The 25709-nt window shown below is 46.3% G+C and overlaps 3 protein-coding genes across 3 annotated transcripts in view; 2 read left to right on the plus strand and 1 right to left on the minus strand.

Moving 5' to 3' along the window:
- Window positions 1-25709, plus strand: part of SEC31B (SEC31 homolog B, COPII coat complex component) — a 255192-nt gene that overhangs the window by 191666 nt on the left and 37817 nt on the right. The window lies entirely within an intron of this gene.
- On the minus strand, window positions 10491-19968 carry HIF1AN (hypoxia inducible factor 1 subunit alpha inhibitor). Its single transcript, XM_065843194.2, has 8 exons — window positions 19705-19968; window positions 18318-18568; window positions 17427-17575; window positions 15514-15659; window positions 14931-15037; window positions 14431-14494; window positions 14075-14185; window positions 10491-12908 (listed from the first exon to the last, which is right to left on the minus strand). The coding sequence occupies exons 1-8, from the start codon at window positions 19951-19953 to the stop codon at window positions 12864-12866; spliced, it is 1122 nt and encodes a 373-aa protein (XP_065699266.1). The 5' UTR covers window positions 19954-19968; the 3' UTR covers window positions 10491-12863.
- On the plus strand, window positions 21881-25653 carry NDUFB8 (NADH:ubiquinone oxidoreductase subunit B8). Its single transcript, XM_065843195.2, has 5 exons — window positions 21881-22024; window positions 22195-22321; window positions 22930-23029; window positions 24589-24744; window positions 25432-25653. The coding sequence occupies exons 1-5, from the start codon at window positions 21928-21930 to the stop codon at window positions 25522-25524; spliced, it is 573 nt and encodes a 190-aa protein (XP_065699267.1). The 5' UTR covers window positions 21881-21927; the 3' UTR covers window positions 25525-25653.

A 25709-nucleotide genomic window follows, 5' to 3' on the forward strand; every position in this document is an offset into this window, starting at 1 on the left:
TTGGCCAATGCATGCCTCAGGCAAACACACCATAACAACACCTCCAGGAAAATCCAGCCATCACACATTTACTTGCATTTGCACTTGAGTCCCCTCAACGCTAATCACAGTTCTGCTCCCTTCACCTGGAAGCTTCCTGCCTACCAGTGAACTGACTCCAGCTCAAGGGCAGGATGGATGAAATTACCTCTGATGTATTTGAAATTCAAGGAACTTGAAGCAAACACAGATAACAGTGAAGAGCCTTGAGTGGTCCATAGGTCCTGAGGATGAATCATGTATGCAGGGCTCACAAGAGGATTTACATGATGGACAGAGAAGGTGGCAGATATTAGCTGGGACTGATGATACCAATGCACCCAGAAATAGTAAGCAGTAGTTCTACTGCCCTGCACTTCCCCGCAGAAACTGAGCGTTACATCTCCACCTGAATCCCAGCAGATATGACCCCCACTCTAAGCTGGCAGGAGGTAAGAGCTGGTGTTCTCAGCAGAGAACTGAGGTAGGTGAAGACTGGCAACAAGCTACAGTCCATAGGCAGCAAAGCAGAGAGTGGAACAGGCAGGGAAGAAGCTCAAGGAAATGCAGAGCCCTTTAAAAGTGGCAAGTCTTGAGACAAACTTCACATTTGAATTTGACCACAGTAGCACATTTTGTGAGTTTTCTGGGCAGTCCTTTGAGGGCTGGCTGCATCTGAAGGTTATAAAGACAGGAGAATTCTGAAGGTAAAAGTAGCTCTGATCAATAGAAGTAGGCATGCCTCACCAGCTTGATTTGATAGTAGGACAGTGAGTTCCCTATAGTACTCATGTATCAGCAAGCGCAAGAATGCTTATAGATGTAAATACCATGAGTGCCTAAACCAGCAGATGACACAAGGCAAGAAATATAATCTTTTTTTCTAATATACCACATTTAAGAAGATTAAAAGCAGGAATTTCTTAAATGGATAAAAATATGTAATAAAACAAATATTATTAATAGCAATTCATTAAAAGCTTCTCCCACCATTATTCTTGCCAATTTTATGCAGAGCTGAATACACAAGTGTGGCAGGTAGGCTGTCTTACCGAAGTTCAGCCTTAGGAAGTTTGCCAGCTGAAGCTGAAGACATCAATACAGTAATCTCACTGAAGTTACATTTTTCTAATGATCCAGGCACTTGGATCTCAGTTTCCAGGTTCAGATCCAAGAAAAAGCATGTTCCATGGTTGTGTACCAACTAGCAGGAAAACGAAAGGTCCTATGCAGACACATGAAGAGAATCTACTCGACTCACATCAGCTTAGGGCCCCAATATGTTCCTTACATTCTTGGAAAGCAGTCACTTACGGCCCAGAAACACTGATTTTGTTTATTTTTGTTTCATTCGGGCAGTTCTTACAGACACCAGTTATTTTGGGAAGTTTTATCCCCGGACAGGATGGGAATCAGCCAGGCTTTGCTGGACCAAGCTGCAATACCCTTGGGGCTTCCCATTTGGTGTCTTCTTTATTCCTTCTTCAGAAACTGTTCCCTCAACAACTGCTGAGCAAGTTTGGCCACTAGATCCAGGATCTCAGGGCAGTCAGTAGAGCCACCAAAGCTATATTCCTCCTCATATTCAAGCTGCTTTCCTGTTTCCGTTGGGAAAGGTACAGCCGGGTGACACTGGCAAGGTGCATTTATCCTCCCACTCACAGGTAACCTTCTTCATGTCAGAAAAAGGGAAGCCAGCACACGGCAAGAGAAGAAAAACACCTTTCTGGTACTTCTGTCACTCAGCAAAAAAATCACTTTCATATTCTGGCCTGACAAGCCTTTGTCCCCTCTAAGCAGCAGGATCAAAAGGAGAGTTTTGGAGATGGACAGCTAGCTCAGGCAGTGAAGTCCTATGGTGTTAGATGTGAAAGATCCACACGCCGTTCCAATAGATGACAGAGCTCCTTGGCAGTGTGCAGAAGAGTTGCCCTCAGGAAGGATTTGGACTGCTGCAGGCTCTGCAATAGCTGGGAAGGTGCTATCCCAGGCAGCATAAGCAGATGGAGCCTGTAGGCACAGGAGGTGGACAGGACCCAGTGCTCCCTTTCTGGGAGGCCAAGCCAGCAGTTAACCTGCAGAGCCTCCATGGCTCCCAACCTGAGCCAGCCCTGATCCACCTAGCTCATCAGTTCTGCCTCATTGATCACATGCAACCTCTTCCAAACGCTGCTGTAAACAGCAGGCTCTTGGAAAAGGCTGGAAGGTGGCACTGGTAAGGTTCACGGGCCACCTCCTGGCTCTCTCCTCTCCAAGCACAGCCACCTTGCCACGTGAAGGAAACCTTTGGCAGCTGTCTTCTGCCGGGAGACAGGGCTTGTTGAGCTTGGCTGAGTAATCCCAGCCGCTCTCGTCACTGCAGCTGCATGCATCCTCGTTCTTCCAACTCAAGGATCGCTGCCTCGCTGAATCACCCCATTAAATTGCTAATATCTTATTGTTCTTTAAGATTTCGAAACTTGCTGCGAAACATTTACAGATAATTTTTTTTTGCCTGCAGTCACTGTGCCTAATGCCCAGTCATTGAGTGCCATATGTGTTTATATGCACTGCAATTTTCCACTTGATTACATTTTACCACAAACACTTTCATCCACTCCGCAAAGACAGCAGCAACACATCCATAACATTCAGAGCAGCCCAGATAGACAGAGCCCAGACATAAATGTCTCTGCTGGCCAAGGCACCTCAAAATGTGAGATTCCTAAATCCAATCGAACCAGCCTTTAATTCTGAAGTCCCCAAGGGCACAAGCACCTCTGTCACCTAAAGGAACATGCAAAGTTTGCTTCACGCTCCACAACTTTCCCATTAAGGACCAGGTACTGCTCGTAAGTCTGGAACATCTGCACAACACAGACATATTTGCCAATAACCAAGGATATCTCAGATCTTCAAGGAGACAGGGGATGGCCCAGGCCACTACAAGGGTGCTTAGCAACTGAAGCTGCAAAAATCAATAGGGACAGCAACAGTGCAGCATGCAGCATGGACCAGTTCTGAAATTAGATCCCACACTGGGCATAGTCCAGCTTGTCCACAGTGGGGACCACAGCTCCTGATTGCAACACCTTCCCATTTGCAACTAGGCAAGTCATCTCATCGCCTCGTCACAGGATATAGTACCCTGGCCAGAAGGTCAGGCCCTGGCTGAGGAAGGGAATGCCCTTAACTCCAGCTCAGTCAGGGCCACAACCTTTCAGGAGAGGACAGGCAACAGACACATCTACAAAGCAACACTGAGCTCATTTATTTCACCACTTCAGCACAGCACTGAGCAGAGGACACCAGCTCAGCTGCAGTGGTAAGTCCTCTGCAGTATTGAGTCAAGCCTCAACACTATGCTGATGTGGCAATGCTGCTTTGGTTCTTCAGTCAAACAGCTTTGTCTTTGCCCTGCGATGTCCCACCCTTTTGACTGCATGGTATGGACACTCATCGGGGGGAAGTGACAAGCATCTGCTATGTGATCTACCTAAGCCTGCCTCAGTAACCAGCTCTGCTGACAGACACAGTGCAAGTTCAGGGAGGAAGTTCTTCATAATCCTGGACACCAGAGAAAGTATCCTACAACATCATGACACAAAGGCTTCTACATAGAAAAAAATAATAATCTGATACTTCTTTTATGTTTTGGGTTATCTGGTCTCAATAATCATTTTATGGGGTGGGATGAAATACAGGACATCAGGTGATAATTTTCTTGAGCAAACCCATAGGATCATAGAATAATCTGGGTTGGAAGAGGCCTCAGGAGATCATCTAGTTCAACCCCCTTCCTAAAGCAGGCACAACTAGATCAAGTTGCTCAGGGCCTCAGCCAGTCAAGTTAATGTTTATAAGGATGAAGACACCACAACCTCTCTGTGCAAAGTTGAATTTAACAAATAAAAGCAATAGTCAGAACCCACTGCTGCACAATCTCAGGTTCCTCTTTCCGTGGTTTGCCCTTGTAAAAGAGAAGGAAAGACAGACAGCATTGTGTTGTTCTTGCTGCTCATGGTTTGGGAGGGCAATGACAGATTTTGTCACTGCAGTGCTATGTGATTCAAAGCCTCGGGTGCATGCAACAGGCAGGAACTCTCAAAGACCTAGACCTCACTAGGGCTGCTGATGATTTAAAACAGGCTTTCTAGGATAGCCAGCATTAACTGCATTAGTTGGACTTTTTCTGACTATCTCATACATTTTCTCTGAAAATTATCAGCCCTGAGATAAACAGTTTTAAACTTCTGCCATGTTTCCTTCTTATGTTATATTCAAGAAAGAAACATTACGACCTATTACTGGATGTAAACTATCCAGGGACAGGCCATTTTCTGCTGCTAATGAACACCTCACTTTCCTGACTAAACACAAGGGAGCAAAAATAACTACCCCACACTAGAGAAGAAGCACTGAAGCCTTTAGTGGTCACTAGCTTGGAAGCCCAAAGCTTCCTCACCCCGGACCCATGAGCACAAGCTTGCAGAAAGCAAGCCAGATTAGTGAGCCTAGCTGCCAAGAAGGGCCACCAGTGTTCTGCCAAGAAGGGCCACCAGTGTTCTGCCAAGCATTTACAGCCTCTCGTTCAACAGCACTGCTTAGCAGCACCAGCACAAAATCAATACTTCCTTGAGAGAAATGTTAGTTTAGAGAAACTCAGCAGTGACCTTGGCAGAGGCCACTCCCGAGACATGGGCAACACGTCTGTCAGAAGTAGCACACGCTGCCTTTTCATCTGCTGGGAAGTGCCTGTTGACTCCTCTTTAGTTCAAGTCTTCCTACCTTCCAGACATCTGAGGCAGTCAGCCCACAAGGAGCAAAGATGTTTGTTCCAGATGAGTTCACTGCCCTCTGCTTGGACTCAGGCTATATCAGCTTTTAGGTCTGTACCTGAAGGGCAGCCTTTTCACAAGGACAAAACAAACAGGGAGGCATAGGAGTGAGGCTGTGTTTTTTCCTTAGCATCTTCACTAAACCTATCCAGCCTGCTGCTAGAACTGACTCTCATGCTCTTCACGTAGGGAAAGAACTCAAGCTCCTGTGGTGAACTGCGAGCAGTGATGTTTCGTAAGAGGGTGTGAGCTCGCCAGAGTCAATTGGGAACTATCACCAACCTGGCTACTCCTCCCAGAGGCATAGCTGCATTGGGCTAGGTGGCCTGGCCTTGTGTTGCTGCCTTGTGTCATTTCAAAAAGTGGTGACTTCAAAACAGACACCTTATTCCATCTGCCCTGCTCTTTGGCTTACTTGAATAGTTGGGGCAGTCTTACTCTAGGGCCTTTCATCCAGGATAAGGCTATTCACTGTCTTCTAGGCTCAGCTCAGGGCTTTTTTAATTGTTTAACATGACCATGAGACTAGAGAGGATCCCTTGGGGTCACTATATCCAGTCTCCTGCCTTATGATACCTGACCACCTTATGCAAGATCTCTTCCATCTGACTTCTAGTACATCATCTTCAACTTCTTTCTCTCCTTCCCTGTCTCCTCCACTTCTGTAAATGCTAGTTATAATCCATTGCTCTGCACAAAGGGCATCTAAATATCTCCAGAAGTCCTGGGCAGAATAGTTATTCCTGGGTCTCTCCTTCCCACCGTGGAGGGTATCTGCTTTCATGCTAAAAGGAAGAAGGATAACTCTAGAAGTACAGCATTCCTTGGTTCCACGCCAAGGGGACAGTGGATGGTGTAAAGCTTCATTGAAGCAGATAAAAAAATCCTTTGGGGAACATCACACACCCTGATCCACCCCATTTTCATTCTAGGTAGGTGGCAGAGCATTTGCAATCTCAAGTACTGTGGCCTGAGAACTCTCCTGGCTGCAGGTGAATGGAAGGCATCCTCATGACAAGGCGACTAGTCCAGGTGAACCATGACAGAGACTCACAGGCAACCTCCTTCCTGCACAAGACAAAGGGGAGTTTCCCAGGAAGGCTTCAACATCCATCTGCAAAATCATCCCCATTCTTTCTCCCTTGATGATCCCAGCCTGATCTTCTTCCTTCTCTGACAGCTTTTCCCTCCAGCCACTCTGCCGGGGCTGATATTTTTCTGAGCAGGCCGATCTCTTCCCCACTGCTTTCGCACTGAAACCGAGATTTGAAGGGGGCCCTGGGGAGAGGGAGGGAGCGAAATATGGTACATTCAAGCTATAGTGAAATGACATATTCATCACAGCTAACAGGGGCCCACATGGCACCCCAACTGGATGCTGCCCCACTGCCCATTTCCCCAGCTGGCTCTGCTGGAGTTCCCCCCCCCGCTCCCCTTCCCACATTTCTGGTGGTGTCACTCCAAGCAAAGTGGCTTATCTGATTGGCGAGAGAACACGAGGGGTGTCAGAGAAGGTGCTCTCAGACATTTCTTGGCTGCCTCAAGGAAATAAAGGCCATCGCAGAGCCTGTCAAAATGATTAATCGCTTACAGGGAATGAAGGGGAGGAGGGAAGGAGGAGGAAGGAGGAGAGAAAGACAGATGGGATGGGGAGAGCTATAAACAAACAGTAAAAGCAGGAGACACAGGATTGCCTCTGTGCTGGGGAGGAGATGGAAGCAAGGGGCCCCAGGCTGTGATTGGAGTGAACTGGTGGCAGATGAATGGGTCCTCGAGAGCCCCAAAAACTCCACTTGGAGATTCACACTCCAGCTCCCTCCCCAGGTTTGCACCACCCCTGAACAGAGGCTCAGGGAGCACTAAGGTCTGCCCTGCCAGAGCAGTGTCAGACCTGACAGCCCAAGTATCATGGCCCCACAACTCCCCAGCTCCACAGATCTCTGCAGTTCACATGGGCTGACAGACCAGAAGCTTATTACTTCGAATGCCAAGCAAGGCCTTACCACCCCATACCCTCCAGCTCTGCAGCTTGTAGTGGCTGGAATTTGACCTAAATACCCACCAGCACCAGTAATTCTTTGCTGCCAGAAGCATTTTATCTCTGTGAAACAGATGGATAGGAGCAGCTTCTGAGAGACTGTCAGAAGTCCTGGCAGAGGAACATGGAGCAGAATCAGTACACTGCCCATGGTACTTAACTCTCCCACAGAAACTACCCCCTTGGATGCTGTTTTAACCCCATGTGCCCTCTCTGTGGGCACAGGGACTGTCCTTTTGTAGAAGAAAATTATTTGACCTCACTCCTTTAGCTGCTTTCAGCCCAGCTGGAGCCCTCACATAGCTCACTGCCTGAGGGCAGCGGTGCTTAAGCAGCTCAGGGAGCACAGAGCATGCAGCAGATCTCGTAACACATCACCTGTGCACAGGATGGCACACACTCTCTGCCATTGCTGTCTTCCCAAGCAGGTTTCAACTCATATCCAGGGGTTCTCCCTATCGAAGCATTCAATGACAAATCCCGACTATTCAGGAAACAACCACAACTGAAAATCTGAGCTGAAAGTCACACTTGTTGCTCCTGCCATCCAGCACAGTGACATTTCCTACAGCAAGGGCAATATCCTGCCATGTTAAAGTCTGGGCTTTTTCAGGGTTTACTGCAAGTTTGCAAGGTGAATTTCAACAGCCAGTCCACACCACCAGAAACTGCCTTACCATCCACAAAAACTGTTAGGTGGACTCCTCCAAATGTAAGCATGCACTTAAAATGTTGCTGTGAATGAGAAGCAGCCCTCCCCTCACACATTTAAGAAGGGATAAAAGTCACTGCCTGATGTATCTCCCCACCCTATGCAATTCTCCTAACTTGTCTCATAATGAGTGCTGGATAAAAAGCCACGTTAGATCCTGTCCTGACACCCACCATTTTCTCTTTCATTTTGAGCTTCTGTTTTGATCAACACTAGGCATGGGAAGAGGCTGAAAATCCAAGCTGCTATAATTTGTCCAAGTTCAGAGACAGCTGGGAACAAGGCAACATGGCTTCAGCTCTTCCCTTTAGAGGTATCTGCTTTGATTTCCAGTCACAGAAAGAATAATCACCCTGATGGAGACCTCTGCCTCAAGTGAATGATCCAACCTTGCAAAGGCAGGAGTTCGTCACTGAAATCAATGAATCCAGTAAGCTTAAGACTTGAGATGCATCAACATTATATGCCCCACAAATGGTCTGTCATCCCCCCTCCCAAGTTATAGCTGTTGATGCAATCAGAGGCAATGCCTCTTTTCATAAACTACACCAAAATGTTTAACCTGACAAGACCTTGAATGACAGCCATACAAAAAACAGGTACCATAGATTTCACGTGTACTGATAATGCGATCAAAACCCACAAAACCCAAACAAATGCATATACTGGATTGCATGTGGCTGGATGATGAGCTAAGCCAGTGCACAACAGCCACAGAAAAGTCACAACTGCCTTCTTCTCTTCACCTGTCACGCAGCCCATCAGGTTCCTCCATGCTCTTGTAGGAAATGACATTATCAGGACAGGGTCTGGAACTGCTTTTATGTCGCTTGTCCTAATCTTTCTGCGTGCCAGTCAAGGCCCATCCCTGCTCTCCTCTGCACCAGAAACTGCATGCAAGGTGTGGGGAAAGGAGAGAACAAAACTTTCAGTTGTTTCTGTTTGTTTGTTTGTCTGTTTTCCTGACAGTTTGCAGCCAGGCACTGAGAAGGAAACACAAGGTGCTGATGAGGCAAGGAGAGAGCTCCAAGATGTGCTCTCTATCTTACTAAGCGGATATCTGAGAATCACTGAACAGCAAAGGAGGCATTTTGCCCAGCTGCCTTCCCTCACAAGCCTTCCCACCCAGCCAAGACCCTTGCTGCCGCTCCATACCTTGGCAGAGGGGGCTCTGTAGAGCAACAGCAGCACTCAGAGTTACGCATCTCATGGACTTTACTGTGGCTTTAGTGGAAACCTCCATTGTTTGTGGGATATTCTCCCCCCCTTCCCTCCTTCTAACAAAGATTCTGATTAATGATCGTTCATTCCTAATTGTCAAATTTCTTTTCCTTCATCCTGTGTCTAATCACCAGTGACAGAAGCCATTACGCAAATGAGAGCAGACGACTTCCCACAACTGTTCTCGTTGGTAAAAGCCTTGTAATTTAAAGCTCCGATTTGTAGAGGAAAGCTGCGTTTCCCCAAGGCGTCCAGGCATCTGTTCCACTTAAGACTCCAAGAGCCTCGACTTCCGCTCCCTCCCCCCACAATTAGTCCTCTGCTCGCAACAAATATTTGACTTTGCGAGGCAGTAATTAGAACTTACTTTGCATGTGTTTGTCACAGAAACAGCATCTCTTTCCCTTTCCTTCTAGGCAGCACCAAAGCAGAAAAGCGTCCAGGGAAGGTGGTGGCTTCAGGACTTCCCAGGGCACCGATGAGAGAGGTGACTTCTCCAAAACAGGAATGGAAGACAAAGATCATAAACCAGAGGGCAAGGAAGCTCCTCACACACACACAGCAGGAGCAAGGCTTAGAGAACTGTACCTTGAAAAAAACACACAAATGCAGCACTCCCTGTTGCAGTTGCTGTGCTGTTTTCTCAGGGCTGGCACAGCAGCATGGGCTGATCATGCATCGACACAGAGGCCTGCCACAAGGTTGTAGAGACCCTGAGCACACCATCCCCGTTTGAGGACTAAAGAGCAGCTGAGTTCAGGGTCAGCTTGCTCGTTGGTAAGAATTGCTGTAAAGAAACAGCAGTCTCGGCCTGGGCCTGCTCCTCTTTTCCTCAATAGCCTCTTTGATGCTGAGTGTCTCCCCCTTCACCTTCCCCTGTCTTGGATTGTCCCAGCTGTGAGAGACAGCTGTGTCTCATATCTCCTCTGCCCTGGCCCTGATCCTGACCTGCTGGCTTCACCTTGGACCTGCCAGTTCTGATACCCCAGGTTCAGCCAGTCATCTCTTTCTCTCTCTCCCCACCACCCCAACATCCCTAATCTCTATTCAGCTCTTCCTATTTTACTACACATTAGATATTTGTTCAGATTTAGCCAACATTTCACTGATGGTTAGATGCCAAGACTGCTGTAGTTAATATTACCATAAAATAACTTGTGTCTTTATTAGGTAGAGAGGACTCCACCACCCAAGGCTGCTAAAATACAGCAGAAGTACATACAGGAAGCCCCCCCTGAAAATCTCCTTGACTCGAGTATGAATCGGATAAACCACCAAATGGAGGACAAGCTATCCCAAAGGGTAAGCAACTGATAGAACTCTTTAGACCTGATAGTGTAGTTTGCTCCGTCATCCCATCAGCGACCAGAGCATGGTGACACCACTCAGGTGAGTAGGGAGGAGAATTGCCTCCTTCCCCATCAACACTTCTTGTTGACAGGGTTCAAGGATACCATCTTATCCCCAGCCTTCCTTTCAGACTTACAGAAGTAGCATGAGGAAAGCTGTGAAGAGACACAATAGTACAGTTGGTGTTGCTGTTTTGAAGGCAGTTCTGGAGACCAGCAGCTTTCACCAGTGAAGAACCCAAGTGAGTTACTAGGAAGACTAAAAGGTAGCTTTATATGCACATCTCCTTACACAGCCCTCCCAGACAGAAACTCTCAAAGTAAAAGCCACACAGTTCTGTTGTTCAACATTGGTTGTATTTAAGAACTACACTTCAGAAGGTACCGTGTGTTTGTCACACCCCACCCCCTGCACACACACCCCCAGCAGAGAACACACACAGCTTCCCAAGACCATGGCAAGGGGCATTGAAAGCACAAGGTGAAAAGGGACGGGGGGGAGTCAGTCCATCAGTGCATTGTAAATGAGCTTTCACAAAGTCAAGTGCAGCAAAACCTGTTCAGACACTTTGAAAGTTAGACCTTTGGCAAATAAAGAAAAAAAAAAGGATCCTAAAGTTCTCTAAGTACCATTCTCTCTCCACATGGGATATGAACTCCCACCCTGAGCTTCAAGAGTTGATGGTGTCTAACAACTAGTACTGGAGATTACCACGTGCTGAATAAATAGCACAGAGATGGGATTTCATTTGAGCATCTTTCAACCAAGGGCATGTGCCCAGGATTCCTGGGAAGGCCTTGATTTTGGCCAGAGTCAGCAGCTTAGCCTGCTTCCCCACCTGCCCAAAGGCTGAGCACTGCTAAGTATCCAGTTGAGTGACCTTCATCTGGATCTAACCACAGCTCTGGAGAGTCTGCAACAAGTAACATGGCAGTCAGACTATTCAGTGACACAGATATATTTCTTAAACAAGGACTCTGCAGCTACCAATTACACTCCATTTCCTCTGACCTACAAAGCAGCCAGAAAACTAGCCCCAGGACCTCCTGCTTGAGAAGCCCTTCACCTTTGTACAGGACGAACTCACTGCAAGTGGTGCGTGAGCTGTCCCAACAAACGATGGGACCTGAGGCCAAAGATGGAGCACTTCTTGAGTCGCATGTCCTCAACACTTTTATCAGAATCCCGTGTCAGAACATGCCCTGAAGAACAACAGGGAAAACACTGCCAAGTCTCAACAGAACAAATCCCTCACTATTCTCTGGGATGAGACATACGGGCTATGAAACAGCTTCTCCCACCTCTAGCTCTTGGGATCCATTACAACCGCATCAAATACACAGGACCTTTGCACCACTCCCCAAAGCAGGGTGCAGCACTCCTCAGGGAACAAAAAGTCAGCCTCCACATGAGCCTAAAGCTTTCATATGGAAGAGGAGGAGAAAGAAAGCAAAATCATTTTTCAGGGTGCTTGCTGAGGACTCTTAAACAGAGGCTCATCTGGTTCCTGTGACCTGGTCTTGTCACTTACCAGCCTGCCATGTCAAGTCCCAGAACACAAAAAGGATCAAGATAAACTTAACCGCTTTTAAGCAGAAAGCCCTGACCTCTTTAACATGACTGTACAAGGAAGGGAACCACACACTGGCATGGATTTAACTGATGGACAGGAGCCACACAACATCACACAAACACGCACACCTGTGTACAGCCACACACACTTGAGTTCTTGCAGTTTCAGTAAAAAAGGGCACTTTCCCATGTTAGTCCGAGGAGCCAGCACTCCTGGTGGGGAGCAAGTAGGCTCTGTACCTCTCTGACACTGCATTTCGACAGTCTAGCTTGGCACCCCTGGGGGAATTTCATTTAAAAATGTGGCTTCATCATTCAAGACTTGGAGAGTGCCCTGGCATTTATGCATCTCCCTTCATAATGCTACATCCCCTTTTAACCACAATGCAGCTTCAGAAGAGGGGGGAGAGAAGCCTTCGCTCCCCAGAGAGAGCTGTCAGAAAGGAGGTTTATCTAGATTCCTACAACACAGATGTTGTTTGGGGAACAGAGGATTTGGTGCTCACACTCTAGATGAGTTGACTCTGGTCTCTACCCTGTACTAAGTCCAAAGCATAAATGTCTTAAGTTGAAGAAATCGCATCATTTGTCCAGTTGCTCATCACACACAGGCCATCTCACATGCTCATTTCCATTACACAAAAAGGTGCCAGAGTTGAGTGTGGACAGGTTCCCCAACAACAAAGGACTGTGAAACCTGTCACTTCCCATCTTATATCCACTGCAGACACCAACACATAAACCCAGCCAGGAGGCCCAAGAAACAAGATCACTCCTGGTTCTCCTCCAAGCTTGTCTTCAAATGCCTGAAAACCCTGAAGTGACACATCTACGTGCCAGAAGCCCTGCTCCTTGTGGCAAACAGGGCAGAGGGACAAAAACCAAGTTAGTGAACATGAATCCAGCTTCCAATAAGTGCAGACTCTTTCTCAGGAGGTTTGGTTAGATGACAGTGGAGGATGAATGGGGTACTAACGGTTTTGCAGTTCCAGTAGCCCCCTTTATTGTAGTGGGGCAGGGATGGGCAATGCAACCCATCAGTCTGTTAAGTGCTGCGTGCAATACTAGCGCTCGGTATCTTCCGTTGCTTGTGAACAAAGCAGCTCCAACATCAGCCACCTCGGGCAGTCAGGCGTTAGTCATACCGCCCCTTAATCATCATATTCAACAAGGGACCCACCTGTTGAAAGCAAAAACAGATTGTTAGCTGGGACAGCTACACAGAAATGGCAGCTGCAAAGCCTACTCCCTCTGCATCACATCACCTTATCAGCTGACCGCCCCGGGGCAGGGGGTGTCAGCACACAAACTGAGCCTGAGGTATATCGAACCAGTTTCAAAGTATTTTCTAGATAAAACACTAGGGCACCCTTGAGCACATCCTCAAATACTCTATCAAAATTGCAGGGTTCTCTGCCAACATTCAACTTCAGTTGTCACCAAACCATTGCATTCATAGTAGTAGTTTGAAACTTTTTCACTCCTCAGCCTAGATTTGTGATTTCTCAGTAGATATTACTAAAAGGAGCCAACAGTCCTCAGGTTGCTTTTTTTCAGGGCAGAGAAAGAACATTCTTACTGACTGAATGCCCTCTGGTCTTTGGGGTCACTTGGAAGAAAGGACAGGACTGACGATTTTGCTAATGTTTTGTTTTCAGTTAAGACCACTTTGGTGGTCACTGAGAGAAGTTCAGCATGTTACAGCAGTAAGATAATCTCAGGGGAGAAGCATGATCCCACTTAAGTGTGCTAAAAAGCAGGTTCTGCACAATGGTAAGGGTTACAGACCGTTCACATCCAGTATTTACACTTTCAGATCAGCAGGAGAGCCTCAAAAGCATATTCTTATTACTTCAATCTGTTTGTTTGAAATAACAGTTGGTGAAAATTGCAAGGAATTCAGAAATTACTACAGTGTGCATTAAGGGGGAAGCACACAACTTAATAGAAAATATTTCTCTTATTTAAGAGATTTGGATTCAACAGGTAAAACAGTTTCATTTTTTTGGCACATACTGGGTACTGTTGCTGCAGAAGGTTGAAGAGAGTTTGGGAGCAACACTTCTCTAGCAGTGCCCAAATCCAAAGTACACCTTCCCCCATATCCAAGAACAATTACTCCATTGTTTGTAGTGGTCCTCTCCAGAATGATAAATTAAAGAGCTTGCCTTTTTGTAGCCAAAGGACCTTCTGAAGACAGCAGGAAGAACCATTCACAGCAACAGAGCAAGCTTGCTTTCTCCTACCCTCACTGTGACACCTGCAGAGCCAAATAGTTGGCATCTCGAGTTCTGCATCAAGCTATAACTATTTCAACAGCAGTGACTATATGGTTCTTTTTTGTACCTCTTGTGGATTTCCTAAGGCTTCTCCCAACATCTTCTCAATGTTCCTCATTATGGCCACTTTCTGATGAGCCTTTAATGGATATTCAATTCTCTTAGGGGTTGGGGCACCCTGAAATATCAAAAATAGCTCATTGCATGCATCCCAAATTGGCAGATTATTCCACCTTCTCCCAGCCACACAGTTCTTCATGCACCACTCAAAAAGGAGAAAGTAGCTTTCAGCTTTAAAGCAAAAGATTCAGTGCAATGAAGTTCTCATACTGACAACAGGTGCTGATACATCTCTACCTGAAAAAAAAAAAAATCCTCTGGGATAGAGCTATCCAAGCTGCGCAGGAAGGTGCTTGTACTCACCTTGTACCAGAAGTTGACAGTGATGGTAATCCCCCCGTTCAGGAGAGACTCAATGTGATGCCACCTGCATGGAAACCACACACAAAAAAAAAAAAAAAAAGAAAAAAAAAAAAAGAAAAAAGAAAAAAAAAGAAACTATGGCTGTAGTTTACAGTGAAATATCTTGGATGGATGAGTTCAGACAGCACTAGACAGGCCTTGCCCTATCCCTCCATCATCTAGACCTCAGAACTTCTGGAAAGCTCTCCTTATTTAGATACAGATCCTTTTCTCATACACATTAGTGGAGTACTCACACAGTAACGTACTGTCAGGGAGAACTATCACTCCCATCCAACAGACAGGAAGTAGAGGCAGACTGGCTCAAGATATCACAGAAAATATCACACTTGCTGGAGAAGTCAAAACAAAATTCTCTTAAGAGCCAATCCAAAACTTTAAGCAGAAGACCTTTAAACCTCTCTTTGCTGGTCACTGTGCAATCTCACCATGCTCCTTACCAGTACATAGGTATGTACAGCACATCCCCCGGACCCACCACCGTCTCATAGCCAACCACACTTCGGAAGTTTGGAAACTTCTCATAGTCAGGATTGTCAAAGTCCACCTAACAGAAGAAAACATTAAGAAATTCAGAACAACTTCCTGCAGTGACCGTCCTCATTATTGGTTCTCAGCATCAAATCATCCTGATCTTCCCTATATGGCTTTTACGCTCCTATTTGTGTCTTACATCCACTGCAAGGTCCCTGCAGCTCCCCACAAAGTATCACCAACTTCAACAGGAGTCCTGTCATTTTTCTCTGAGCAAATCTGTGTTTGAGCAAGTGACCAATGAAACAGAACAGAGAAGACAGCAACTGCAGGGCAGTTGTGCTGTACGTTTATAGCACTTGCAAGTCAGGACAAGACACGAACAGAAACACCAGTCCTATCTGTTCTCAGTGTATTCACCACTTAACAGATCTGAACACAGGTTTTGCAAAAGCTCAGCAAGCAGTATCCAGTGTAGCTTCCTTCACCCAGCGTCTTCATAAATGTCCTTTTTTGGCATGGAGCAGAGAACAGATCTGCCACTCTCACCTGACTCTGTCTGTCGCATGGATGGTGCACAGGATAAGGGTAGAGGCATTCAAACTGATCAGGAGGGAACAGGATACACCTCTTGTAACCCTTGATCTGAGCAAAGAAGTTCTGCTGCTCATCATAATGAGCTGGTGTCACATTCCCTACACAGAGAGAAAAGACGATAATCAAGACACTCTCATGCACGGGTACAAAAGACGGAAGCAAGTTATATTCTATGCTAAGGACAATAAATACACTCTCAGATATTCAGAAAACTAAACAAGGAAAATGACCGCAGGAATGTTACAAACTGATCACTGTATCAGTCAGCCTTTATTGAGCAGTTGCTGTCCCACTTAAATCCATATTCAGCAACTTATGCTCTACAGGATTAAGATTCTCAGCTTGTTTCCATGAATAGCAGATGGCGAATGTTGATGGGAAGCTTTTTCATAAACACACTGTTTAGATGACAAGCTGTGGAATGGACTTTCAAAAATTATTTGTCTAGAGAAAATAAGTCTAACAGTCTGATTTTGAAAAAAGTCCTAGTAGTTTTGCAAGAAAATAAGTAAACAAATCTCTTTGTCATTGAAGCTCCCAACAGTGCCTCTTCAGTCTGATTAACAATTATGAAGCTTGACTGTCACCACTAGATCTTTAAATTTAATCAAATATTTAAATACAGTAGGTCGTTTTGTATCCCTCACAACTATGTTTTTCAGGCTGTTTGCCAATTCACAGATTATTCTTTCAGCCTGCTCTTTATATATATTTTTACTAAAGAGAATTAAGATAACAGTTAATCCCATAACATTTTATTTAAAGGGATCATACAATCACGCACTCCTGTAAAAACAGACCCTTTTCTAGCACACACACTGGTTCAAGGCAATGCCTTGGTTCTTGTGCGTAACCTGTTGATAACAGGATTTCAGTAATCATATTATGACCTCTATGGATGTGTCGGTACGGTGCTTTTATATGAAGTTTTTTATATGTCTCAGCAAGTAAAAAAAGTGGCAGACTAGTGTAAGTTGAGTATGACTTGTTGTAAATAGGAAAAACCATCTGCTGTCAGAACTGAACAGCCATGAATTGCCAAATAATTATAATTGGACAATTATAATTGGATGTGACAGCCACATTGATTACAGGCCATTCCACTTCACAAAACTGTGTATGTTCCTTGCCCAGTTTTTGAGATTACTTTCTACTGGAATGCTCTCCTTGTCAACAGCGTAGTAGTACCTCTGTCTTCTAAGGCACCTGACTATGAGTCAGCCTCCACATGGATTTTGAATTCCACTCTATCCAGATATTTTTAGGATTTATCCATCTTCAAGTTCTGCAGTGCCCTCTAACCTTCCAAGAAGAAATTCAGCTCTTAATTGAAAGAATTCCTCCCCAGTGTACCAGCTCAAATAAGAACAAATGTTTCACAGAATAATCAACGTTTCCTCCTGGGCAGACATTGTGCATGCTAAGAAAAGTCCAGAAGACTAACTTTGCTTAACTTGCAAACCCTTTTGCATTTTAAATCTGCAGACTCTGAGCATTTTAAATCTACAGTATCTGAATCATTCCAACAATAAACAGGTCTCAGAATACGATTAGCAATTACTGAAAACACTGCCCTATCAGCACCTACCATACCTCACACAGAGCCTTTCCACGAACTGATTACATCCAGGCACTTACAGTACAGCCCCGGGGAAACACAGGCTATTCCTTTGGTTGTTTCCTCTCTACAACCCAAGTTAAGTTGTGACAACAGTCCCTTCCCACCCTAAAGCTTTAAACTGCCTGCTCTGAAGAAACACTTAGAAACTCATGGAAAAAACATTTGAAAGACCTTCTGGAACCGAAATACACAACTGCTGAGCAAATCTTCTCCCCTTCTCCTCCAGCCAGAGGAACCTGCTTACCTTCCATGCCAATAAGAAGCAAGTTAGAAGTCAGCTGACCCCAGCCACGTTTCCCTTGCTGTTTGTTAATCCAGTTCCAGTTGAAACCAAGGAAATCCACCACAATCTTTCTTCCAACTGTGTCATTCAGGGTTTGCTGCAGATATAGCCTGTATTTTCCCAGAGACAAGCAGAAATCAAGTATTAAGCTTTGTCATGAACATAAAGACTTATCTTTGTATCTCTTTAGATAGATTCAAAAACAAAGAGACATAACTCCTAGAGATTCTGTTCTAACACCACACACCATGAACACCCATGGAAAGAAATGGTTTCAAAAAGTCCCCAAACTTTGCTGAAAGATTTCCCAGTAGAGAAAGGAACAGAATTTAGTTCTGCTTCAACAATTGCAAGGTAAAAAGAGAATTTTAGAGCAAGAACAACTCCCTCACAGTGCAGGAAGAGGAAACTGCAAACGGACTGGCCACTATCAAACATCAAACATACTCATGCATAATCCCCAGATAAATGTCACCACTCCAACTCATCTACAATAAGTTACCTCTTATACTAGAAGTGCGAGAGGGCAAAAAAGGGCTCAGGAAACCCAGTGCATTTCAGCACCAAGTTACTTTAAAGCCACACTTACATTTAGACATAGAGGATCAGAGAAATGAAAAAAAAAAAAAAACAACACACAAACAAAAGGTCTCTGCAGACAATGTGAACAGGTAACTAATGGTATGACTTTTTTTTCAGGTAACAAGGCTGCTGTCAAGTAGCAGCCCTGTAGGAAAAGCAGGGTGATAAAAAAAATGAAAAGTTTGAGAGGTTTTAATCATCACTGACTGGAGAGAAACTTACTCCCTACTTAGACCTGCAGAATCAGAGAAACCTCCATGTATCACTTACCGCTCCGCACTCCCTTTTTGTTGTATTTCTTTGAGTCTGTCCACAAACTCAGAAAACTTCATCTCTTCCCGGCTAGACTTGGGTTTGAAATTCTTAAAATTGGCCATCTTCTTCTCATCGTAATACAAAAACTTGTGTGTGCTGGCACTGTACACTGAGAAGTCCCCATTGCCAATGTTTTCCTGGAGGTAGTCCAGGTCCCACTTCAGAGCAGGATAAACCAGATTTGTATCTGTCAGCACCACTGGCTCCTGGAGAGAAACAGGAAGTTTATTGATTGAAGGACCTCTTGAACCTGAGAATGATCATATCCATTACTGTAACCACATAAGCTCTTTTTGAAAACAGGGAATTAGAAAAGGCATTTAGAGTAATCAGATACCTTGTTCTAGGGAGAAAAACAAGCAAAACATGATGGGAAGTTTTAAGAAAGTGGTGGCTTGCTCCTAGAGCAAGCTCCTGGTATCAATGGGACAGATTCCACTATCTACTTAGCTAATCTGTAACACGAGGTTAGACACACACCAGCAGGGAACAGTTTTAGGCCTACTTGATCCTACCATGTAGCAAAGAGACACAGCAGGTTCTGTCTGGTCACTTCCAGCCTCAGCTATGAAAGGGTCAATACTGGCAGAAAGATACCTCTGAATCCAGATACAGCACTCACATCTATTCTTAATGGATCACAGATAACCTTCAGGCATTAAAAAAATGACATTACCCTTTCTTTTCTACACCAAAACAAAAAACATTACAAAAGGAAGACCTGTTACAAAAGGTCCACCTATCTCCTCACCTGTAAATAGTGCGCAACCTAGACAAGAATATCTGCTGTGTTTCCAAGTTGTGCATATAAAATTTCCTTTCTTGCAGGCTTTATAAAAACAAAACAAAACACACACAAAAAAAAAAAACCCAACCAACAAAACAACCAACCAAACAAACAAAACAACACCATCGCCACCACACTAACAACCTTATCAAAACTAGATTGAGCTTGTCCAGAACCGACACAAAACCTGCTATTGCAAGGCAACCTTCACGACTGTGGCCACCCTCGCATAGAAAACAACCAACACGTGCCCATGGTTTCACACATTTCCACGATCTTCATCCACACAACAGAGCACTTAAACCAAACGTTTCCCGTAAATTTCACGACTCAACACCGCGGCACCGAAAGGAAACGTCCGCTACAGCTGAGAGGGACGGGGCGGCGGCAACAACGACCGGCCCCGCGCGGGGGAACCCGGTGGTCAGCGCAGCCGGGACGGCAGCAGGACCCGGGAGAGCCCCGCATCCCGCTCTGCCCGGCCTGGCACCCCGGCGCGGCGAAGCGAAGCCTCCCAACCCCGCCGCAGCCCCTGGCCGCCGCTGCCCAGAGCACCTCGTTCTCGATGAGCTCCTCGGCGCGGGGGTCACTGTGGCTGAGCCGCGGGATGGGCCGCGTCTCGAAGGAGTAACGACGGAACTGGGAGTCGCTCCAGCCGGGCCCCGCGGCCGTCGCCGAGGAGGAAGCCGCCGCCATCGCCGCCTCCACCGGAGAACCCGGAACCAGAAAGTCGGAAGCGGAAGTTTCCCGCCCGTGGCAACGCCGGAAGTGAAGGGCGCAGGGGGGAAGCACAGGGGGCACCATGGAGAGGGCAGGAGGGAGCGGCGGCAGCAGCAGCGAGCAGCGGCCTCGCGCGGGGGGAGGCTGGGGTGGCCTCTGCTCCACGCTGCCTTTCAAACCTTTTTTGGGAACGTCTGTGGGAGCTGGGAATCCACGCGGGAGAAAACCCACGGCAGAAAGGGGGCGGGAGCGTCTGTGAAGCCTCGTGCCGGCCCTCGCGGCCCCGGGCCCCGACACCCTGTGTGCCCGCAGCTGGGGGCCCTTCCCCGGGAGCGCCGCCGCTCCGCCGCCCGGCCCTGGAGGAAACCACGAGCCGCCTCTGCCCTGAGGCCGGCCACAGAGAACGCACAGCTGGGGTTCGTGCCTTGAAACTAGAAACTGGATTAACACTTGCTACAAGAAAAAATACGTACTGCAGCTCGCTCTAACTCACATCCCCTTTTTGATGACGAACGCACATCATGCGGCTACATCATTTTAGCAAGACTTCATGAACTGCGTGCCTGGGGCTGGAGCTATTGATGAGACAAAGCCTACATTTTACTTTTAATCTGGAAGCAGCAAGAATGGTGATTGCTCGTTTTTAAGAATGAGTGCCACAGGAGGCACCAGCTCTTCAGAAAATTTCCATCTCTGGTATTCAATGGTTTTCACCTTATGGTGGGTGAATTTTCTGTTCCAGCTGTATAAAGCTTTGCCTTCATGAGAATAATGAAATCTGTTTTCCTCTGCTATTCCAAAATTTATTAATATAATTAGTTCTAAGAAAATGAGCACCCTCCCACCATTTAAATCTACAGCACTACTCCTGTACCGGCTAAGAAAATTTTTACAACACACTTGGAAGTGTATTTGGGTGCTTAGGAAGTAAACAGCCAGCAGTGAAGAGCTGATGTAAAGAGCAACTGACCACAATCCAAGCCTACAGCAAGCTCTGAGCCCAGACCGAGGCCGCTACCAAGAGCCCAAGGTTCCCACTTCCAGCATGACGCTGCTGTCCCCAAAGCTCCATGTACTGCAGGGGTGGGACAGGCACCCGGTGCTGCTCCATGAAAAACACCAGCAGCCTCTGTAGCAGAGGGCTGGGCTCTTAGTAACTTTATTAAATAACTAATTTACACACTAACTTTACTGTATGCTTAGTTGTAAAGGAGTTGGCTAATTAAGACACTGTCCCTAAAACAACACGGCGAAGCCTTTCTTTGAGATAAGAATCCCATTCTAGCCTGCAACAGTGCCCCCGCCTCAAGCATGCTATGTATCACATATATTTTTGTGCTTTACTGCTATCTTCATTCAATTAGTAGGTTTACAATTAATGTTGTTATTAGAAGGAATGACTTTAATGATAAATGATCCATGATAGTTTTTGATCCGCAGAGGTTTATAATGTAGATTATTATAGAGACATTACCCATTATGGTTGTTGTGAATAACTGAAGGAAAATGAGTTCAACTACTACAGAGTTTACATAATGAAGTAAACTGCAAAATCCATTAATGTTCATATTGATTTTATCTACAATAATATATTGCTTACATTTGAAGAATAGCATCACTAAATTAACATGCCATTTCAGCTGTTCACGTTTCCCTGGCTCCACAGAGATAAGACGATTACCTTTGGGTATTAACATTAATAATATCGGTACTGATAGAAAGAAGGCAATTTGCATAGCGCTGCCAACCGTGGCACTGGCCCAATGGAGCATCGACCTGGCTGCCCTGCGTCTGGACCTAACACCTGCCATCAATTCCCATCACCCCGCTCCAGACCGCGACAGCCAGAGCGAAATACCGCACTGATGCCCTTTCCGTCCATTAGCTCTTAGGTCAGTATTAAGGAACAGCAGCCGATTAATTAATGCCCCGGCCGGGGGATTTGTACCTCGGAGCGCAGGCGGTGGCTGGGGCCGCCCCGCCCCCGCGGTGGCCCCGCCCCGCCCCGGCTCTGGGTCCCTACCGGCCACCGTCGGCCGCGCCTGCGCGTTGGAGGCGATGGCGGCTGCCGGGCTCCGCAGTGTCCTTTGGCAGCGGGCGGCTGCCCGGCTGTGGGCGGCGCGGGCCGCGGCGGCGCCCCCGGGGGCGCGGGCGGGTGAGCGGGGAGGCCGGAGCGGAGGGGAATCGGCCGGGGACGGGCGGGTGTCCTGGGGGAGGCGGGCTGGTGACTCCGGGGACGGGCTGTGAGGGCGGCGCGACCTCTCCGGCCTGGCTGCGGCTGCCGGCGGGGCCCGCGCCCACCCGGACTTGCTGCTCTCCCGCCAGCCTCGGAAATGTCCAAGGACTTGATGCCCGGGCCGTACCCGCGGACGCCGGAGGAGCGGGCAGCTGCCGCCAAGAAGTACAACATGCGGGTGGAGGACTACGAGCCCTACCCCGACGACGGCTTCGGGTGAGCTGGGGGTCCCGTGGCGCTGCAGTGGGGAGGCGGCCAAGGTCAGCACCTCCGGCCCTGTGGGGAGGTCCCGCATGCTGGCAGCCTCTGGCGAACGCCCGGTGATGCTATGCAGTGAGCTTAGAGCTTTGAAGGCACACGTCTGTGTTTTAAAACAGGAATTAATGGAACGAGTTGGAGGCCTGTGTGAATAGAATATTGTATGAGAGACTTTTTATGCTGTTGTAACGCAGGGCTAAGAGGGATGAACCAAATGCCATCTCTGGAATACAGACTTCAGATGCTTAAAAGTTGGGGAATACTTTGAGATGTGCAAAGTGCTAGACAACTAGAGTTCTGTATTTCAGTTAAGCTTGCATTTTCGTACAGCTAACATAGCCTCAAAAGACCACTTTCAGGATCTCTGTTACAATGACTGGTATCAGGGTGATGATTGTGCTAGTTGCATGTATGCATTTTAAAAAATCTATGTATGTAGTAGTTATGAAAACAAAGTAATGTTTAAATCTTAGATTTCATTGGACTATCCTATAGTGTCACATACAAAATGTATCTAAATCAATACAGATTTCTTGTGTATTTGGGCTTTTGTCTGTTTCTCAAAGGTATGGTGACTATCCCAAGCTCCCTGATAAGTCTCTTCATGAGAGAGACCCTTGGTACCAGTGGGACCAGCCGGACATGAGGCATAACTGGGGACAGCCGGTAGGAATGCTAGTAGCAATTTTTATTATGATTACAATGCTACTGTCACTAAAAACTAACATGCATATCTTGTTAGTGCTTTCTGTTTAGTTCTTGTGTAACTGCATTGTCAAGCGCAGGTGTGTGTTGCTTGTGCAAGCAGGGATAGTCAGTTGGAGGGAAACTGGGACTGTGGCCGTCAGGGTAGATATTTTGAAGTTGCTGAGGAACGTTAACCTCATATATGAGGAGGGAGATTTTACAGACTTAAGTTTCTCTGTGGAAACAGGAAAATCTCATCCATTTTCTTTGCCTGTTCTGAGTTAGTATGAGAGCTTAGTTCAGAATCACTTAGCAAAGAAGCCATTATTTGAATAAAGTCCTCTTAGTACAATGGAAGTAGCTATTGCTGTTCTATTACTCAAGGGTTGTTCTGGGATAGAATACAAATAAGGAGGTTTCTCTGAAGAAACTTTGCAAGATATCCTTAAGAAAAATGAATGAATAGAGCACTTATGTCAGCTTTCAAAATCTTAAGTTCCTCAAACTCCTCATCAGGACTAACTTTTCAGTTAGTGCATGGTCTTTCTATGAATGACTGCAATCTAACTGTGATTACTGAACTTGGTAATTGAATTGAGATCTCATCAATGAAAGCAGAGGTTATGTAAGCATGTGTATGTAATATATCATAGTGTAAACATGCAAGAACATCATAGCATGTGTACCATGGTAAAGTTTGAAGTGCATGTTGTAATGATTGTAGAGGCATGTGAAAAAACCCCGTGGTGATTCTGTGTTGTTGTGGTGCTTGGTACAGGAAGGCCTGCGTTGGTGCCCTTGCACACGGGGTTGGCAGTGACTGGGGGGGTCAGCCCAAGTGTCAGCAGATTCCTCTGTTCAGGCAAGTGGATTCTGCTCAAGCTGGCTCTCTGGGTTTGACAGCAAACAGCTGTGTCCAAAGGGGACAGCTGGGGAGCTAGAGGCAGTACTTGAGCTACAAATTAATGAGTCCCTGCTCTCATTAATGTGATTGCAGACTACAGGCAGAACACGCTTGGGACTCTTCCCTATGTATACTCCAAGGCAGAAGCTTAAATGCCCTTCTGCTTGCTACCAGCCCTGCACTTGCCATACAGTAACAGTGGCAGATGCTCTACCTGTTTTGAGGTACCAGCTTCCAAGTGGCAGGTAGTTGCTGCTTTGCTTGAAGTAACACTGCTGCTTCTATTTGAGTGTGTGACTGAACTTCCATAAATGCAGGTACCAATATACCATGCCTCTTCAACAGTGCTGGGGAACAAATTGAAGGTAGAGTGATGATGTATATAAATAAAAACTGCTGCTATTCTACAGTTAAGCATATTGCCTGGTATAAACATAGGAGGGAGTTTGCAGTCCTGAGTTTGTGTAAGTGATATCTTGCAGTGACTGTAGGTAGATCACTCATCTCCTTTGAGCCACTTCCGAGGTGAAGCAGCTTCTGGCAGTTTTGTAAATATTGTAAAGCATTTTTTTCCTTCTTAAAAGCAGCATGAGCACTGTTGGTAAATGTGCAGCCATTTTCCTTTGTTCTTTAGATGCACTGGGACTTTGACATGTATATTCGGAACCGTGTTGATACATCCCCCACTCCAGTTCCCTGGCACATCATGCGCAGACACTTCCTTATCTTTTTGAGCACCATGCTGATCATGTTTGGTCTTGGAGAGCTCTATCCATCTTACAGGCCTGTGGTGAGTGACACACTGGGGCAAAGGGAAGAGAAGTAGCTGTGCTTATTGTCACTGCTGATGCCCAGAAGAGTGACTTTGCTGAAGCTAAGTGATGAGTGTAAATGCAAAACCCTGCTTCTGGCAGGAGCTGGGACAAGGGATGTCCTGCTGCCTCATCCAGCCTGAGTTGTTCTGCTGACTGGCTGGGCTCAGCTCACAGGTTCTGTTCCATAGTGAGGAGTTCCTGTTCACAGGGAACTAATTTTAAGTTATGCTTCTTGCAGTATCCCTTTTTTGGTCTAGATATTCTCCCCTCTGGGCATCTGCATGAGGGAGATGTTCATCTCTTCTCTTGCCCTGTATTTTTAGTTATCTCATGATCTGAGTTGCTTGGAATGTACTTCTGAAAAATACATCTGAATACATAGACAGCTTCTGCAGTATATTATCCTGATGCTGTGAGACAAACTGTTGGTCAAGATGAAATGCAAGACCACCTTGATGTTTCTGTTAAAGGACCTGTATTTGTACAAAGAAATCTATCTCTGAATTTACTTTCCTTGTACTCTACTGTTCCTGCTGAAGTGCTTAAGAAATAGAAATTTTAGTTGTAAGCCTTGATTTGGGTGGGGGTGGGATGGGATGAGACACTTTCCTCGACCTCTTAAGCCTCTTGGTGAATTTGCCACTCTTTATCTCTCCTTGTAGGGACCGAAGCAATATCCCTTCAATGACCTGTATCTGGAGAGAGGAGGAGACCCCAATAAAGAGCCACCAGTGGTGACGCACTATGAAATCTGAAAGTTGTTGGAAGTGCCGTGTTTCTCCTGTTTCTGCTGGGGATGGCATCTTCTCTAGTGTTCGCTGTGGCATATGTTAATGCTTGTTCTTCAATGTTCAACTGCAGTGAAATATATTGGTGATAACTACTGTGCTAGTTGTCTTATGTTGGTTTCAGAGGGCTGAGCAATGTCAATGAAATTGAA

Source organism: Patagioenas fasciata, chromosome 8 (genome assembly GCF_037038585.1).
Source record: "Patagioenas fasciata isolate bPatFas1 chromosome 8, bPatFas1.hap1, whole genome shotgun sequence".
In the NCBI taxonomy this organism is placed as follows: Eukaryota; Metazoa; Chordata; class Aves; order Columbiformes; family Columbidae; genus Patagioenas; species Patagioenas fasciata.

What these genes read in the sequence shown, in the direction of transcription:
- NDUFB8 (XM_065843195.2), top strand. Translation starts at nt 21,928, where the DNA reads ATGGCGGCTGCCGGGCTCCGCAGTGTCCTTTGGCAGCGGGCGGCTGCC. An exon ending in GCCCCCGGGGGCGCGGGCGG is followed by an intron (nt 22,025 to 22,194) that starts GTGAGCGGGGAG and finishes CTCTCCCGCCAG; the next exon opens with CCTCGGAAATGTCCAAGGAC. An exon ending in GGCATAACTGGGGACAGCCG is followed by an intron (nt 23,030 to 24,588) that starts GTAGGAATGCTA and finishes TTTGTTCTTTAG; the next exon opens with ATGCACTGGGACTTTGACAT.
- HIF1AN (XM_065843194.2), bottom strand. Translation starts at nt 19,953, where the DNA reads ATGGTGCCCCCTGTGCTTCCCCCCTGCGCCCTTCACTTCCGGCGTTGC. An exon ending in GCTTCTTATTGGCATGGAAG is followed by an intron (nt 15,660 to 17,426) that starts GTAAGCAGGTTC and finishes CTCTCTGTGTAG; the next exon opens with GGAATGTGACACCAGCTCAT. An exon ending in CATGCGACAGACAGAGTCAG is followed by an intron (nt 15,038 to 15,513) that starts GTGAGAGTGGCA and finishes TTCTTCTGTTAG; the next exon opens with GTGGACTTTGACAATCCTGA.